At 46.0% G+C, this 15,572-nt stretch overlaps 1 protein-coding gene across 1 annotated transcript in view; it reads right to left on the minus strand.

Annotated features, from left to right (window-relative positions):
- Positions 1-6,981: 6,981 nt before the first annotated feature.
- The window catches only part of ANKRD10 (ankyrin repeat domain 10), a gene marked incomplete at its 5' end in the record, with an annotated part of 29,030 nt that continues 20,439 nt past the window's right edge, over positions 6,982-15,572 (minus strand). Inside the window, 2 exons of the mRNA XM_034665483.1 lie at positions 6,982-8,557; positions 11,868-11,963. Coding sequence (XP_034521374.1) covers positions 8,082-8,557; positions 11,868-11,963 — 572 coding nt within the window. The remainder of the gene's footprint in view (positions 8,558-11,867; positions 11,964-15,572) is intronic.

Genomic DNA, 15,572 nt, shown 5'->3' on the forward strand with positions numbered 1-15,572 from the left:
GCCCTGGGGTTTGCGTGCCTCCCTCACTCTGGTGCTTCGTAGCTGGGGCCGTAGCTCGGGCCATGTCACCATTCAGAGCTCCGGTCCTTGAGCCCCTTCACTCCACTGCCTTGTCCTCCCCCCCGGCCTTCCACAGAGCTCCTATCGCCGTGACCGGCCACGTGTCCCTCACGGATCACAGCCCCGCTCTGGTGCTGCTCTCCCGCCTGCTGTGCCGGTGCTTCACTGTCACCTCCACCATCATCCCCGTCACCTCCACTGTCACCTCCACAGCTGCTCCATTACCTCCACTGTCACCTCCACTGCCACCTCCACAGCTGTTCCATCACCTCCACTGTCACCTCCACCATCACCTCTACCATCACCTCCACTGTCCCGTCACCTCCACCATCACCTCCACAGCTGCTCCATCGCCTCCACTGTCACCTCCACCATCATCCCCGTCACCTCCACTGTTACCTCCACCATCATCCCCGTCACCTCCACTGTCACCTCCATGGCTGCTCCATTACCTCCACAGTCACCTCCACTGTCACCTCCACCATCATCCCCGTCACCTCCACTGTCACCTCCACAGCTGCTCCATCACCTCCACTGCCACCTCCACAGCTGCTCCATCACCTCCACTGTCACCTCCACTGCCACCTCCACAGCTGCTCCATCACCTCCACTGTCACCTCCACCATCACCTCCACTGTCCCGTCACCTCCACCGTCACCTCCACGGCTGTTCCATCACCTCCACGGCTGCTCCATCACCTCCACCATCACCTCCACAGCTGCTCCATCACCTCCACTATCACCTCCACCATCATCCCCGTCACCTCCACTGTCACCTCCATGGCTGCTCCATTACCTCCACCATCACCACCATCACCTCCACTGTCACCTCTACAGCTGCTCCATCACCTCCACTGTCACCTCCACCATCACCTCTACCATCACCTCCACTGTCCCGTCACCTCCACCGTCACCTCCACGGCTGCTCCATCGCCTCCACTGTCACCTCCATCGACACTCCACTTTCACCCCCACTGTCACCTCCACAGCTACTCCGTCACCTCCACGGCTGTTACATCCCCTCCATTTAGCTGCCATCTTCAGGGCCCCTAGGTTCTCTCCTTGGCTGCACACTAGCCCAGTCACCCCAGCAACCATCTTTGCTTTGCTGTCCCTGCTTCACGGAGCCGTGATGCAGTCCAACCTCTCCACCCTCTGCCCAGGATCACTTTGACTTGCAATTACTGAGGTCGGGATGCCAGGCCCTCCTCCTGGAACAGGTGTCCAGTTGCTCCCTCACCTTCCTCTCCCCCAACACCAACTTGTAGCTTCCAGCCCCCCAGCACTTACCCCTCAGGGTGGGAGGGACCTCACCTGGCTCACATCCTCACGAAGGCCCACTGTCCCCCACACTGGCAGGGTCCTTTCCTCCCAATCTACCATCCTCAGACTCTCGCTGGAAGACACGGCCCTTCTCCCTATTGCCTATCCCTTAGCTCGTTCAGGAAAACTCTTCGAAGTTTCTGGTTTCCATCTCTGAGTAGTCTACTTCCATTCTGTTTCCTCATTAAAACAAATTTCAGTCTATAAAAAGGTTAAGGGGAAAGCAAGGCACAGCTTTCTAGACTCCCCATGTTTACCATTTAGTCCCTGAGATCTCAGGGACTNTGTTTCCTCATTAAAACAAATTTCAGTCTATAAAAAGGTTAAGGGGAAAGCAAGGCACAGCTTTCTAGACTCCCCATGTTTACCATTTAGTCCCTGAGATCTCAGTGCCCCAAACACTAAAGGCATCGTTATTCCAACAGGTTTTTTTGAAAATAACCTCTCTACCCAACGTGGGNTTTCTAGACTCCCCATGTTTACCATTTAGTCCCTGAGATCTCAGGCACCAAACACTAAAGGCATCGTTATTCCAACAGGTTTTTTTGAAAATAACCTCTCTACCCAACGTGGGGCTTTAACTCAAGACCCCAAGATCGAGTGGGATGCCCCTCCAACTGAGACTGCCAGGCGTCCCTATTCTAGCAGTTCTTAAACTGTGATCTGCAAGCCCCTGGGACGCTGGGACCATTTCAGAGGACCCAAAAGGTCACGGCCATATAAGCAAGGAGATGGGACTCTTTCCCTACATTGACAAGTGCACTGATGCAATGGTGAAAGTCTTAGCACCGATTTTCCTGGTTGCTCTTATATGCTTCAGCACCGCAGTTTTTAAAAAGCCAATTCCGGGGCGCCTGGGTGGGCACAGCGGTTGGGCGTCTGCCTTCGGCTCAGGGCGTGATCCCGGCGTTGTGGGATCGAGCCCCACATCAGGCTCTTCGGCTGTGGGCCTGCTTCTTCCTCTCCCACTCCCCCTGCTTGTGTTCCCTCTCTCGCTGGCTGTCTCTGTCTCTGTTGAATAGATAAATGGAATCTTTAAAAAAAAAAAAAAATTAAAAAAAAAAAAATAAAAAGCCAATTCCATCTAAGAACGTCCTTGATGCAATAAAAATAATTTTATTAAGTCTCAACCACCAAGTACATATTCTGCGTGATGATACAAAGTGTGGGAGGATTTCTGCTGCATACCCAAGCACACTGATCATCTCCCAGAAAAGCCTTGTCTGGTTGTGTTATAATGCAAATAGCTGCTTTTTTTCTGGAAACATTGTTTTTACTTGAAAACATGACTGGGGAAACTAGTTACTAAGACCTGGGTGTTTGGCAGATATGATTTCATAGAATTTCATGGAGTAGCCAGCCTGTTGCTTCAAGGGGAACAACTGACAGTATTTGTCTAATGAGAACATTTGAATTTTCAAGCAAAAATGACAATTTCCAAACTTGGATCCACACCGTGCACTTGACAATTTCCAGCTTCGAACGTTTATGAAATTGTTAATGACATTAAGGTGATTTTTTATAACAAAATGTTTCAACATTTGGAAGATGTGCAGAACTCAGTTAAATATTGTCCTACTAGTTAATGCGTGATGTTGTACAATCATGCATGGATTAGAGGCCCATTTGGTGGGTAAGATAAACAGATTTAGTAACCAGGTATAAAATCCATTGATATGGCCTGACTCAACACTGCAACTCGCCTTGAAGAAACTACCACTGTAGCGTTTCGGTGTTGTATCAAATGCCCACAATTGACTGCACAGGCTACTAAAATATCCCCCTCTTCTCAATTACTTATCTGTAGGAGGCCAGATTTTCTTTACATACTTCAACCAGAACACTTACTTAAACTTTTCTTTCTCTTTGAGATGTTTTATAGTTTTCAGCGTAGAAGCCTTAACAGTTTCCCTTTTCAATGCAAACAGAGTTAGCCTACAGTATTGTGTTAGTTTCGGGTGTACGATACAGCGATTCAACGGTTCTGTACGGTTCTCAGTGCTCATCGTGGAAGTGTCCTCTTAATTCCCTTCATCTGTCTCACCCGTGCACACCCACCTCCCGTCGGACGACTCGCCCACCAGTTTGTTCTCTGTATTTAACCATCTGTTTTTGGTCTGTCTTTTTTGTTTCCCTTGTTTCTTAAATTCTGCATGTGAGTGAAGTCATGCGGTATTTGTCTCTCTCTGACTGGCTTACTTCACTTAGCATAATGCCCTCTAGATCCACCCGTGCCGTTGCAAATGGCGAGATTTCATGCTTTATGGGTGAGTTCTATTTCATCGTGTTTACACCGGCTCTTCTTTACCCGTTCACCAGCCAGTGGACACTCGGGCTGCTTCCATAGTTTGGCCATTTTAAATACGGCTGCAATAAACACAGGGGTGCGTGTGTCCTTTTGAATTAGTATTTTCGTTTTCTTTGGGTAAATACCCAGTAGTGGAATTGCTGGATCATATGGGAGTTCTACTTTTTTTTTTTTTTAAGATTTTTTATTTATTTATTGGACAGAGAGAGAGGGAACACAAGCAGGGGGAGCGGGAGAGGAAGAAGCAGGCTCCCAGCAGGGGAGCCCAATGTGGGGCTCGATCCCAGGGCCCTGGGATCAGGCCCTGAGCCGACGGCAGACGCCCAACGACTGAGCCCCCCAGGCGCCCCGGTAGGTCTACTTTTAATTGAGGAACCTCTGTAATATTTCAGTGGCTGCACCAATTTGCATTCATACCAACATACAAGAGGGTTCCCCTTTCTCCACGTCCTCACCAACACCTGTTGTTTCTTGTGTTTTTGTATTGTATAAGCTATTCTGACAGGTGTGAGGTGATACCTCATTGTGGTTTTGATTTGCATTTCCTTGAGTGATAGTGGAGATCTTTTCATGTGTCTGCTGGCCAGCTGTATGCTTTCTTTGAAAAAATGGCTATTTGGGTCCTCTGCCATTTTTGTTGGATTATTTTTTTGTTTTTGTTTTGTTTTGGGTGTTGAGTTGTATAAGTTCTTTCTACATTTTGGATACTGATCCCTTATCAGTTGCAAATATCTCCTCCCATTCAGCAGGCTGCCTTTTTGTTTTGTGGTGGCTTCCTTCGGTTTTTATTTTGGTGTAGTCCTAATAGTTTAATTTTGCTTTTGTTTCCCTTGCATGAGGAGACATACTGAGAAAAATGTTTCTATGGCCATTGTCAAAGAAATTACTGCTTTTGTTTTCTTCTAGGAGTTTTATGTTCTCAGATCTCAGATGTAGGTCTTTAATCCATTTTGAGTTTACCTGTGTGTGTGCTCTAAGAAAGTGGTCCAGTTTCATTCTTTTGCATGTAGCTGTCCTGTTTTCCCAACACCATTTAAAAAAAGACTTTATTTGAGAGCGAGCGAGCATGAGCAGGGGGAGGGGCAGAGGGAGAAGCAGAGTCTCCGCTGAGCACGGAGCCCGATGCGGGACTCGATCCCCTGGTTAAGGTAGCCGCTTAACCAACTGTGCCACCCAGGTGCCCACCCCGCTCCCCACAACACCATTATTTGAAGAGACTTTCCCCCATTGTATATTCTTGCCTCCTCTGTTGTAGGTAACGTAGGCATGGCTCCGTTTCTGGGCTCTCTATGCTGTTCCATTGATCCGTGTCTATTCTTGTGCCAGTATCCTATTGTTTGGATGACTACAGCTTTGTAGCATACCTTGAAATTTGGAATCGTGGTACTTTCAGCTTTATTCTTCTTTTTCAAGACTGCTTTGGCGATTTGAAGTCTTTTCTGGTTCCATACAAATTTTAGTATTATTTGTTCTAGTTCTGCGAAAAATGCTGTTGGTATTTTGACAGGGACTGCATTAAATCTATAGGTTGCTTTGGGTAGTGTAGACATTTTAACAGTGTTTGTTGTTCTGATCGACATGCATGGACTGTCTTTCCGTTTGCATCCTCTTCAATTTCTTTCATCACTGTTTTATAGTTTGCACAGTAAAGAGCTTTCCCTCGCCTTGGTTAAGTTTACTCCCAGGTACTTTATGATTTTTGGTGCAACTGTAAATGGGATTATTTTCTTAATTTCTCTTTTTGCTACTGCAATAGTGTATAGAAATGCAACAGATTTCTGCATATTAATTTTGTATCCTGCAACTTTACTGAATTCATTCATCAGTGCTAATAGTTTTTGGTGGAGTGTTTAGGGTTTTCTCTGTGTAATATCATGTCATCTGCAAATAGATTTTCTCAACCAAAATGTTTAAACCTTCTTTCTTTCTGAGACGTTTTATAGTTTTCAGTGTAGAGATTTTGAACATCTTTTAAGGTATATTACTAGATATTTTATGGTTTTGGTGTTACTGTCAAGGGACTATTTAAAGTTGCACAAAGTACAAGTACGGTTTAAAAACAAAGCACAAGGTTGCACCTACCAGGGTCTTCAGGCCAAAAAAGAACCAGTGAACTATTATAATAGTTTAGTATGCACTCAATTTTGATGAGATATGCAGAGCAAAATTTCAGCTTATTCTTGGGTCAGTGTTAAGATGATATCCACGTTTCTGAAGTACTAGAACTGTCAAGTCCTAAGTAAAAAAACTTCCCCAAATATATACAGAGTAGAACCATGAGCTTTCACGTACCCAGGCAACATGAGCTCACACCCAATCTTGTGTGAGTTTTGTCTCCAGTCTACCACTCCTGTGTCATTTCCAGGCATATTCCAGCCATGACAGAATCCTACTGTAACAATTTCCTTACGATCTCTAAATGGGACCTTCATGTGCCTGTCAATGCCTCTGGACGACAAGACAAGGAAACTGCATCCATCACCATCACGTGTGGCCGTTGACCTCCTCTGGGTTCTATACAGTAGGTTTACCCCAAGAAGCCGTCATATTCTGTCCAAAAAGTCCCAAGACTAAATGAATGGTTGATCCTCAGGGCATCTTATGAGATTCACTTAATGTTTTTCGGCAAAGATTAACTCACTGTGTAGTCTCTGAAATACATCAAGGACTAGTCCAAGCCAGGGACGGCACGGTTTCCCTTCTCCTGAAGACCTACAGCAGCTTGGGTGGCTTCTCAGAGCCGTAGTTTAGAGGGCTGCCGAGGCCATCTGGGCTCAGAGCTCGATTACTGATGCCTGCTGCGGGCACGGGATTCGGCAGCGGTGACACGGCAGGGGCATTCGTGCTTCTGTTCTCAGCCTCCAGTAATTTTTGTGACACTTCCAAAGCCTAATGCCCCCTCACTTTGGTCTGTTAAGTTTTAAAATAAAATGCATAAAGAAACCAGTGTTTTAGGAACATATATAGGCATGCCAGAATGATTATTTTGTTGGCATTTACTAACTATAATTTACAGTTTTAAAAGGCTTAACGTTCGTAAGTGTTTGCTGGCCCGATGTTTAGCAAATTATGATTGTTGTCTTTTATAAAAATAAGCAGGCAGGGACAATACTGTTAGCTGAGAGCAACTGACAGCCCCCAAGAGAGCTCCAGGAGGCAAAGTATCTGTATCAAAAGTGGCCAGAAATTACACGGGTAGGATCAGAGGAGTAAAGCAAAATCTAACAAGCAAAATAAAAGGCGATCCCCCACTCCTCACACCCTGGAAAGAAAGCACACCCCAGTCATGAATCGAGTGTGAGAGTTTTTTATTCAATTTGTAAAGTACAGTTTAAAAACAAGATGTTAGTAACACTCTTAGAACATTGGCTTGTTCATTTGACATTTTCTCTATCTTCACCAATTTTTATTACAAAAATCAGAAAAGTAAAAATTCGTTACAATATTTGCACAGTGTGACCACTAGTTGCTTAAACAAAAGCTAATTTCTATAAAACCATAAACTTAGTGCAGTTTTATTAAGAGAGATCCAAAATTCTCTCAGTGGACTGGATATACATAGTGGTATAGATTTTAAAGCAGAAAACCCCCAAAAACAAAAACAAGGAAAAAAGAAAATATAAGTCAAAATAGTCAAATATTCTGACCTGACAGTTCCTACAAATAGTAATTTCCACTACATATAAAGGAAACCGTTATCTGTGGTAAAAACTGTAGAGACAAAGCAAGAAATGTGGAATAAAATCACAACAGGTCAAAAGTCAGTCCCAGATGGCAGGTGTTCTCAGTGAAACCCAGGGCAGGGAGCTACACCGTTGAAGAAGGGGCCATGTGCACCCCCAAACCGCCACGTGTGCCTGTAAGCAAGACCCCCCCCTCACGGCAAGTTGCAAAGTTTCAGTGAAAAGACTTTGAAAGAATCAAATGTTCTTTTCTTCAAGAACTCTTGGTAAGGCTGTACTTTGCATAGGGAAAGAGCTGTCTTCTGTCATAAGCTCTGCGGGAAAGAGTAAAAGCAAGCTTTTCAAAATGACCAAGTGCAGGGAGCTGAGTCACGAGGGACCTCGTTTACTGCCTCTCATTTATCCTGATGTGATGTCATTTTACTTGACAAGAGGAAAGATGGCATTTTATGGTGATGGGATTCAAAGGAAAACTAACTTCTGAACGAGGCTCGCCACCCACAGGAGAAACCCCTGTGCTCTACGTCAGCCCTACTCGTGCACACAATAGGACTCACAAGGAACTTTCCAAATAAAAGCTGACTCTTCACAAAGCTGAAGTATAAAAACAGTACAGGTCGCGGCATTCCCTCCAACGGGTGCTCCGCGAGTATTTGGAGTCGGCTACTGGGGGGATGGGCGCGCCCCGACACGCCGGGCCGCTGGTCTCTACGAGCCGTGGTAGAGGTGCATGGCCCCCAGGGCGGCACCGCCGTGTCTCTCTCCCCCCTTCGCGGAGCTGGGGTGCTCCGCCACGCTGTTAAGCTCGGGGATGCTTTCGGCGGTGTCCCCAAACCCATGGTAATGCCCGTACTGCAGATTCTCCGCAATGTCCTCCACCCAGGAAGGCCTGTTAGCTACGCAGCTGCTCGGACTCCCGTTCAGGTGTAGAGAGCCGCACATCTCTGCGTTAACGCTCATGGTCTTTTCTGGCTCCTCGGTCCCATTAACACAAACAGAACCCTGGCTACTTGGAAAAGGCCGTCCTCCAACTAATCCATTGCTAATTCCATTAGATCCTGATAAGCAGTGGTCATTCCTGCTCTCCATCCCATTGAGCTGTGTCGTGGAGGGGAAGTCCAAATGTCCATTGATGACACATCCATTTGTCAATGTATCCGACACGGGGCTACTGTTTTTCATATCTGCATTAAGAAATACACCTGTCACCAAAATTCAGAACCAGAGGGGGAGGAGAAACTAAAAATGTTTCATTGCTGCTACAATTTTAAAGGATTTATTTAGCTTCTTTTTTTTTTTCTTTTAAACAAACCAGTTTCTTTTCCAGAAGTATAAAACTGCATAGGCAGATTTAAAAATAGAACCAACGGCAGCATTTGCCCGGTAAGACAGGAAACATCTATGACTTTCAGCGGCACTGAGTGGCTGAATGTAAACACCTAAGTGGACAAATACGTGGTGTGAAAAACACCAACAGTCCTGAAAAGCTGTCAAAAAACCCCAAAATCAAAAAACTGCTCTCATTTTAAGACTACTTTTGGGAAAAAGTTTTAAAAATCACCCGTGAAAAAGTCCAGCAGAACAAAGTGTGAGGTTTTCCACAAAGTTAAAATAAAACCCCACACCTCTCCAGCTCTCAAGAAAAGGGAAAAAGAAAGGCGGCCGCTGAAGCAGGGGCCTGCGGAGGCTCCTGGGACCAGGCGAGACCGTGCCACACGAGCTCCGGGGAGGCGGCCCGCCGCTCAGGCCAGGTGCGCGGACGCAGGAGTTCAAATCTTAGCGACACTCGCATCCACGTGGCACTTCTGCGACTTGGCCCACGGCGGAGCGGCCGGTGGGAGAACGGGGCACTAAGCGCTCTCACGCGTGCGGTCTGGGGCCGGCAGCGCAACAGCACGAGCTCTGGGAGGGTCTTCCGAGTTCACCAGTAAAGTGACTACGATGTCCGAGGCTTCACCTAATTAGGCTACTTTAAAAAATCACTTAGGTTGGAAAAATGTTGCTTGCTTAATCCGCATATGTAGACATCCATCCGGAGGAGGATGTCTTATGGGGAAAAAAAGAGTCAATCACAACACATTCAGGCCCATGGGACAGCGATTACAAGACAGTTTTCTGTATAAGGAAACTGGGGATTCAACATTCATGTTCACAGGAATTCACAGAACAGTACAAAAGACGACCGAGAATTATGTCTTGCTTGGTAATATGAAATTTTATCTCAATGTTCTGCGCTGTTAAAGCAAGTATGATATTAAATACAGAAGAGCGGAGTCCCACGACCGTTCGAACGAGGACACGCTTCCGCACCCCCAATCATCCTGACACACAGCGTGGCCCTCCCCCGGAAGGGCTTACTTTCCGCGTCACCATCTATGTGCCTCTGATTTGCACTTGGACATAGGTTTCTGTGTGTCCCGCAAATCTTCCTGCCAACAAAAAATCACGGCTTGTTCAATGAACAAAAACACCTTCTACACATTCCATTAATCACCCATTTTTCTGGCAATTTAAGTGATAATCATAGTTTGTTTAACTGGTATAAATTCTTCAGAGGATAAGGGATTATTTTTTTTCAAATTAAAGGACAGCTCTTCTGTTTAGTTAAAATTCAAGATTAGAGAACAAATATTTCAAGAACCAAACATGAAGAAGAACAGAAAGAAATAAAATAAGCTATTCCCAAAGAAATACTTTGATCAGTTTTTTTTTCAAAAATAAAGTATACACAATGTTCCCTGGGTGGTAAAATTCATGACTACGACGGCGACCGTGACAGTTACTAAGACAAATAACTGTGTACTATTATCAGATATGGAAACGACATTTCCAGGGGGACTGGACCTGAAAAGGTCCAGGAGCACTGCCTCAGAAATCGGAGTTGCTTAGACTCAGTTTTCGTTTAGCGTTCTCCGCGCGTCGCGTATGTGGTCTCCCCTTAGAGCCCGGGTGGCGTCAAAGAGTACCGTTACGTGATCTCAGAATCAGGGCTAGTTGATAACCTCGTGTCATTACGGCAAGTCTGATAAACCCGAGCATGAGAACGGCAGGCATCCTAGAGAGTGGCTAATTTGGGACCCCGCCTGGCCACCTCCAACACGGCCCTCAGTCCTTGTTCCTGTGCACCACCTGCCTGCCTGCTGCACGGCCCCCAGGGTTTAGCGCACTTGGTGGACACAGGTGGACAGCGTCGTACATGAGTGACGGGAAGTGTGCACCTGTTACACAGGATGAGTGGGGCTCGAAATAGAGTGTTGCCTTCTCAGCGCGACGTGACGCCCACGCTGGCTATTAAATTTGGCCTGAAAACGCAGGGAATTGATGCTTGAAGATTAAAGAGTGATTTCTTCTGCCTTTTTAAAAATATTTAGCAATGTTGTTTGTTTTGAAAAGCTTTGAGTTTTGTTATTTGTCTTTAGCCAAAGTCTTTAAATGAATTATCCAATCAGAATTTCCCTTAGAAAATCTACCCATTTAATTATTTGGTAAAAAGGCGACTCCACCCATAACAACCTGTAGCTTCTAGAAAGATGTGCACACTTTCCTTTCATTTTGGTAAAAAGAAAAGATTTTTTCACGTATGTCTGGGAAACGTAATGCATAATCTCTTACCCCAGTGAAGAATTTAGCATAGAGACATAATAAAACCTTCAAAGAACCAGTATCTATTTCTACATATATTAGTAAGAAAATGGCTACGATGTTTTCACGGTCACCTAAAGAAAAGAATGGCAGAGAAAAGTGTTAACTCAAAGGAAAAGTCTTCAGAGATTCTAAACGCTAAAAGAAACAGCCTTTGACTTTAAAAAAAAAAAAACCTCAAAATGACTACCAACTGTTTGAATATATTAACACTTTGAGCATGTAAAACGTGTTTCATGAGACGCGGTGCTCAGCGTTTGGCTGGACTTGGAGTTGATGTCCCAGAAACCACGGCAACCAGCAGTGGCAAGCAGGAGGCTCCACGCTGGCGAGACCGGCCACAAGTCAAAACCACAGCATCCACCCATCCTCCGTGTCCACAGCAAGGCATCCTTCTTGCTGTGCACCAGGCCGACACTACTAGCAACAGACGTCTGTCTGGCATATTCACCCAAAAGTCACATGTCAGGAAAGTAAGCATGCGAAACCTCGTTGAAATCAAACAAGGCACGTTAAGCGGAAGCTTCACACCAAAGTAGGAAGATTGCACTTAAACTCTTCATATCTATAGAATGCACCCAAAACACTGATCCTTGTATCTACAAACTTGCCCAAGATACGCAAACTGTAGTGTAACGTTCTTTAAAACACTGGACAACAAGTGCAAACATCAGGAGAGAAACTCAGCTTAGAAATAATACGCATACTGATTCTTGCAACGACAGGGGGTCTGCATTGCTGAAACAGTATAGATTTCTATTTCTTTTGGTCCGACAGAACCACCCTCCTGCTGTTTGGTGTCTTCGACCATGGGGCTGCTGCCGCAGCTAACGGGGAACTGTCCACTCCCACCTGTTACAGCAGCAAGCTCTCTGTCGACCAGCATTTTGTCAGCGTCCTCATCCACGTCGACGTTCCCCAGCAGCGTGCAGGGACCCGAGCTCCGAGCTGCACAGAACACAAAGACAATTTTAGATCCCTGCGCCTACAAGCTTTTGAGACAACTGTTTCTCCCGCCTTTTTCCTCCAGAGCACTGAATGCTCCCCAACTGTCAAAACACCGTAATAATCTACAGACTACCAAGGAGCCTAGTACGCTATTGGGAAAGTGACTTTTCCATGGTAAAAATACTTCCCGAAGCGTGCAGTTTCGGTGAAAAGTCATGGGATTTCGGACACATGCTCTACATACACTCGATGGCACAGATTCTCCTTTGTGGCTGTTACCTGGACAACATAAAGCAATTACACAACCCAGAGATGTTTCTAAGTATGTTTTTAAGTTCAGTGCACTTAGTATTATGCCCCCAAATGTTCCTTCCGTTGTTTTTCATAAAGAAATACAAAGACGATTCTTGAATAACATAAAAACCATTAAAACTATCCTTAAATTAAAAAAATCCACTAATTTCAGTAGCAGAAAATAAGGTAAAAGCCAAGATTCAATACTGTCCTGGGGGCGCGGGCCCATGCACCAAGACACAGTAACATGGGAAACAAACATTAGTCTTAGTCCCAAGATCTTTGGAGCTGAATTTATACATGCACATTCCTCAAAAAAGGATCGTTCTCTGGATCTTGAAGAAAACAAACATGCCCATTTGATCACATTTCCTGCAAGAATCACATTCACAGTGTGGAAACATTCTCTCTATGCACTTTCCCTGGGAGTCCCCCCGCCCTTCTCCCAGCAGCCACTCACTTGACACACGGCTCTCTAGTCTTAGCAAGCATGTGCTACCACCAAAACGGACCCCAAGGCACTTCTATGCCTTGCTTTTCTCCACCTACCATGGCATGAATGCAGCTCGTCAGCAAAGCTCAAAAGAATCTTTTGAAGTCGAGTCAGAATCCGCTGCAGGGCTGCACCATCACTCACACCTCCCCCCAAACTCCCCACCTCGCTTTCCTTCCTATCACAAATACCACGGTCAACATCCTTATCAGTGCACCTTTGTTTGTATTTCTGGTTCTTTACTCAGATAAATACGGAGAATTATTCCTGGGTCAAAGGATGTACACGATACACAACTTCTGGTGCTAAATTTTTCCAATAAACGTTTAAAACCAGACACGAACTCTGCAGCTTTAATCACTTCTAATTTTAGAGGCAGGAGTCATTTTCAATATATGTAAAGGGAACGGGTGTACCAGTTCCAGGTGATCACTAACCCTAACCCAAACTGTTGAGACCAAAGATAGTGCTGCATGGTCTTCCCCAAACAGAAGCACAAGGACTGAATGGCTAGTATGTGGGGAAACAGAACAGTGTGATTTGTGTAGCTGGTCTGCAGAGGTACGAGGCCAAAAGCACTCGGCAGGACAGGTGGTCTTAAGCCAGAGGCATTAAGCCGTGGATTCCAGTCTTCCCCACTCAAGGCTCTTCCTATTCCTTCATGGGCCCCACATCCGCCACAAGCAAGGCGCGATCTTTCCTGTGAAACAGGTACTTTCAAAGAGTCCGTGGCAAACAGGCCACCTTAAAGAGGGGGTAGGGGTGGGGCACCCAGGTGTCAGCTGGGCAAGTGCTCAGGACCTTCAGGGAGACCTCAGCCAGCCGTTTCAGAGACGAGGAGCCTGCAGTCAGCGTGGGGTCACGTTCTGCCCCTTCCTCTCCTACGCCTGGGGAGCCAGGCGGGGAAGCAGGTAGTTCGCGGAGCACTGGCGCACGCTAGCACGGCACAGCCACGGACGCCTCTGCGAACAGAGACTCCACAGAGATATGACGCGGCTTTGTGTCTGCACTTCTAAGGTCTGCTTTTCAGGATTCAGGGGCCAGTGTCCGTCAGGAAGGTGACAAGTAGGCTAAATGTGCAATCTCACATCTCTGAAAAGCAAAGGTTAGCAGGTTATTTAAAAAAAAAAAAACCGACGGGACACATTTAAAAAGTGCTTCCTGAGAGCTGAGCTACTTGTCTTTCTGTCCCCTAAACACAGTGCCCAGAAGAGTGGCCATATCTGTGCATGAAGCCCGCTCTCTAGCCTGAAAAAACCCAAACACAGAAAGCAAACAAAAACGATTAGTAACTGCAGTGAGCAGTAATAAAATCGGGAGAATCGCCTCCAGAGAATGTTGGCTGTGAAGTGCAGTGGGACCCAGGGCAGACCTGCCACTAGGGGGCCGGAAGGGCCGGTGACAGAGGAGTTTGGGGACATCCAAGGTCAAACCAAGAGGAAGAGCCAGGGCACAGGGCCACTTCACCACGTAGACGACTCCCTGAAAGAGAGACCCATGCAGAGTACTGGGAACTATTCCGAAACCTTTCCATTTCGCAGCTAATGCTGGTGGTTCCTCATTAACAGAATAGGATAAAAACGAAATAGACCAAAGGCTCTCCTATTTCTGTAGTCAAGAAACTGTTTCATGTGGGAAGCATATCCTAATGCAGTCAGCCCAGAATTTTCTTTCTCAATAGATTGGCAATCTTTGGAGTGCACTGTTGCCATGAACTATCTGCAGGGGTGTTTAACTCCTTGGTGGGTAACCCACCTGCCCCAGAACCTTGGGAAATTCTAGCACCTGTAGACAGGAAGTGCTTAATTACCCAGATGGAGGCATTAAAGGTCCAATTTACTTTTTAAAACTGTTTTTTATGAACCATGAGATTAACACTAGCCTCTCAGAATTTTAAGAACATTGGATCTGACTTGACTCCTTTCTCCCACACATACCCATTCGTCTTTGCCAAAGGAGCCACTGAAATATTGCACATTGCATCTGAGAAAGGCGGTCTTGCAGAGAGAAAACGGAATGTCTTTTCCAATTTATCAACTTTGATCCTATTTACACTTTGGAGAAGCATCTTCCCATCTTCCTCCTGACTTCCATGGTTAAAGGAAGAATCACTGAACATTTTGTAAGAACTGTCCTTACCTTTTACTTGGCCAAAGCAGGCGTTTGTTGAGGAGACAGGATCCTAGGACACGTTAGATGCTGAATATTTATGATAGAAAAATGCCTAGGATTGGCTCAAAACGAAGCCTCCCAGCTTCCTTCCTGCAGAGGCAAGGCTGCAACCAAGCGCGACTGACACAGAAATCTGCATTTGTACTTCCATCTGAAACCCCCAAAGCCAGCTCTTAGCAAGATTCTAAAACCACATATATGCCTTATGACCAAGCAGTTTACAAACATGCGGAAGGCATTACTTGGCTTTTGGAAGCCGGGGCGCATCTGATGCATTGGAAGAGGTGCCATCAGGAAGCTGACCTCCGCGCTGGCTCCATACGGCCGGGAAGGTGCACACGCACAAGTTCTTTTTTACTTTTTTAAAGTGAACTCTACACCCACCGTGTGGCTTGAACTCATGACTCTGAGATCAAGTCACAGGCTCCAACTGAGCCAGCCCGGCGCCCCCAAAAACAAGATCTCAATTGCCAAGGACACCTGGAAATTTACCTAGGGCTTCTGAAAAATGCCCAATCGGGCTTATTTTAAAGGGAGAAAAATCTCTTAAAAGGCAAAAATCAACCTCTATGGTCACCTACTTGTGCGACACAGGTGCTCCGGCCGGCTAGCAGGGCGCTAACCCCAGGGCCATGCCACACAGGAGGAGC

This window comes from Ailuropoda melanoleuca, chromosome 7 (genome assembly GCF_002007445.2).
Source record: "Ailuropoda melanoleuca isolate Jingjing chromosome 7, ASM200744v2, whole genome shotgun sequence".
Classification (NCBI taxonomy): Eukaryota; Metazoa; Chordata; class Mammalia; order Carnivora; family Ursidae; genus Ailuropoda; species Ailuropoda melanoleuca.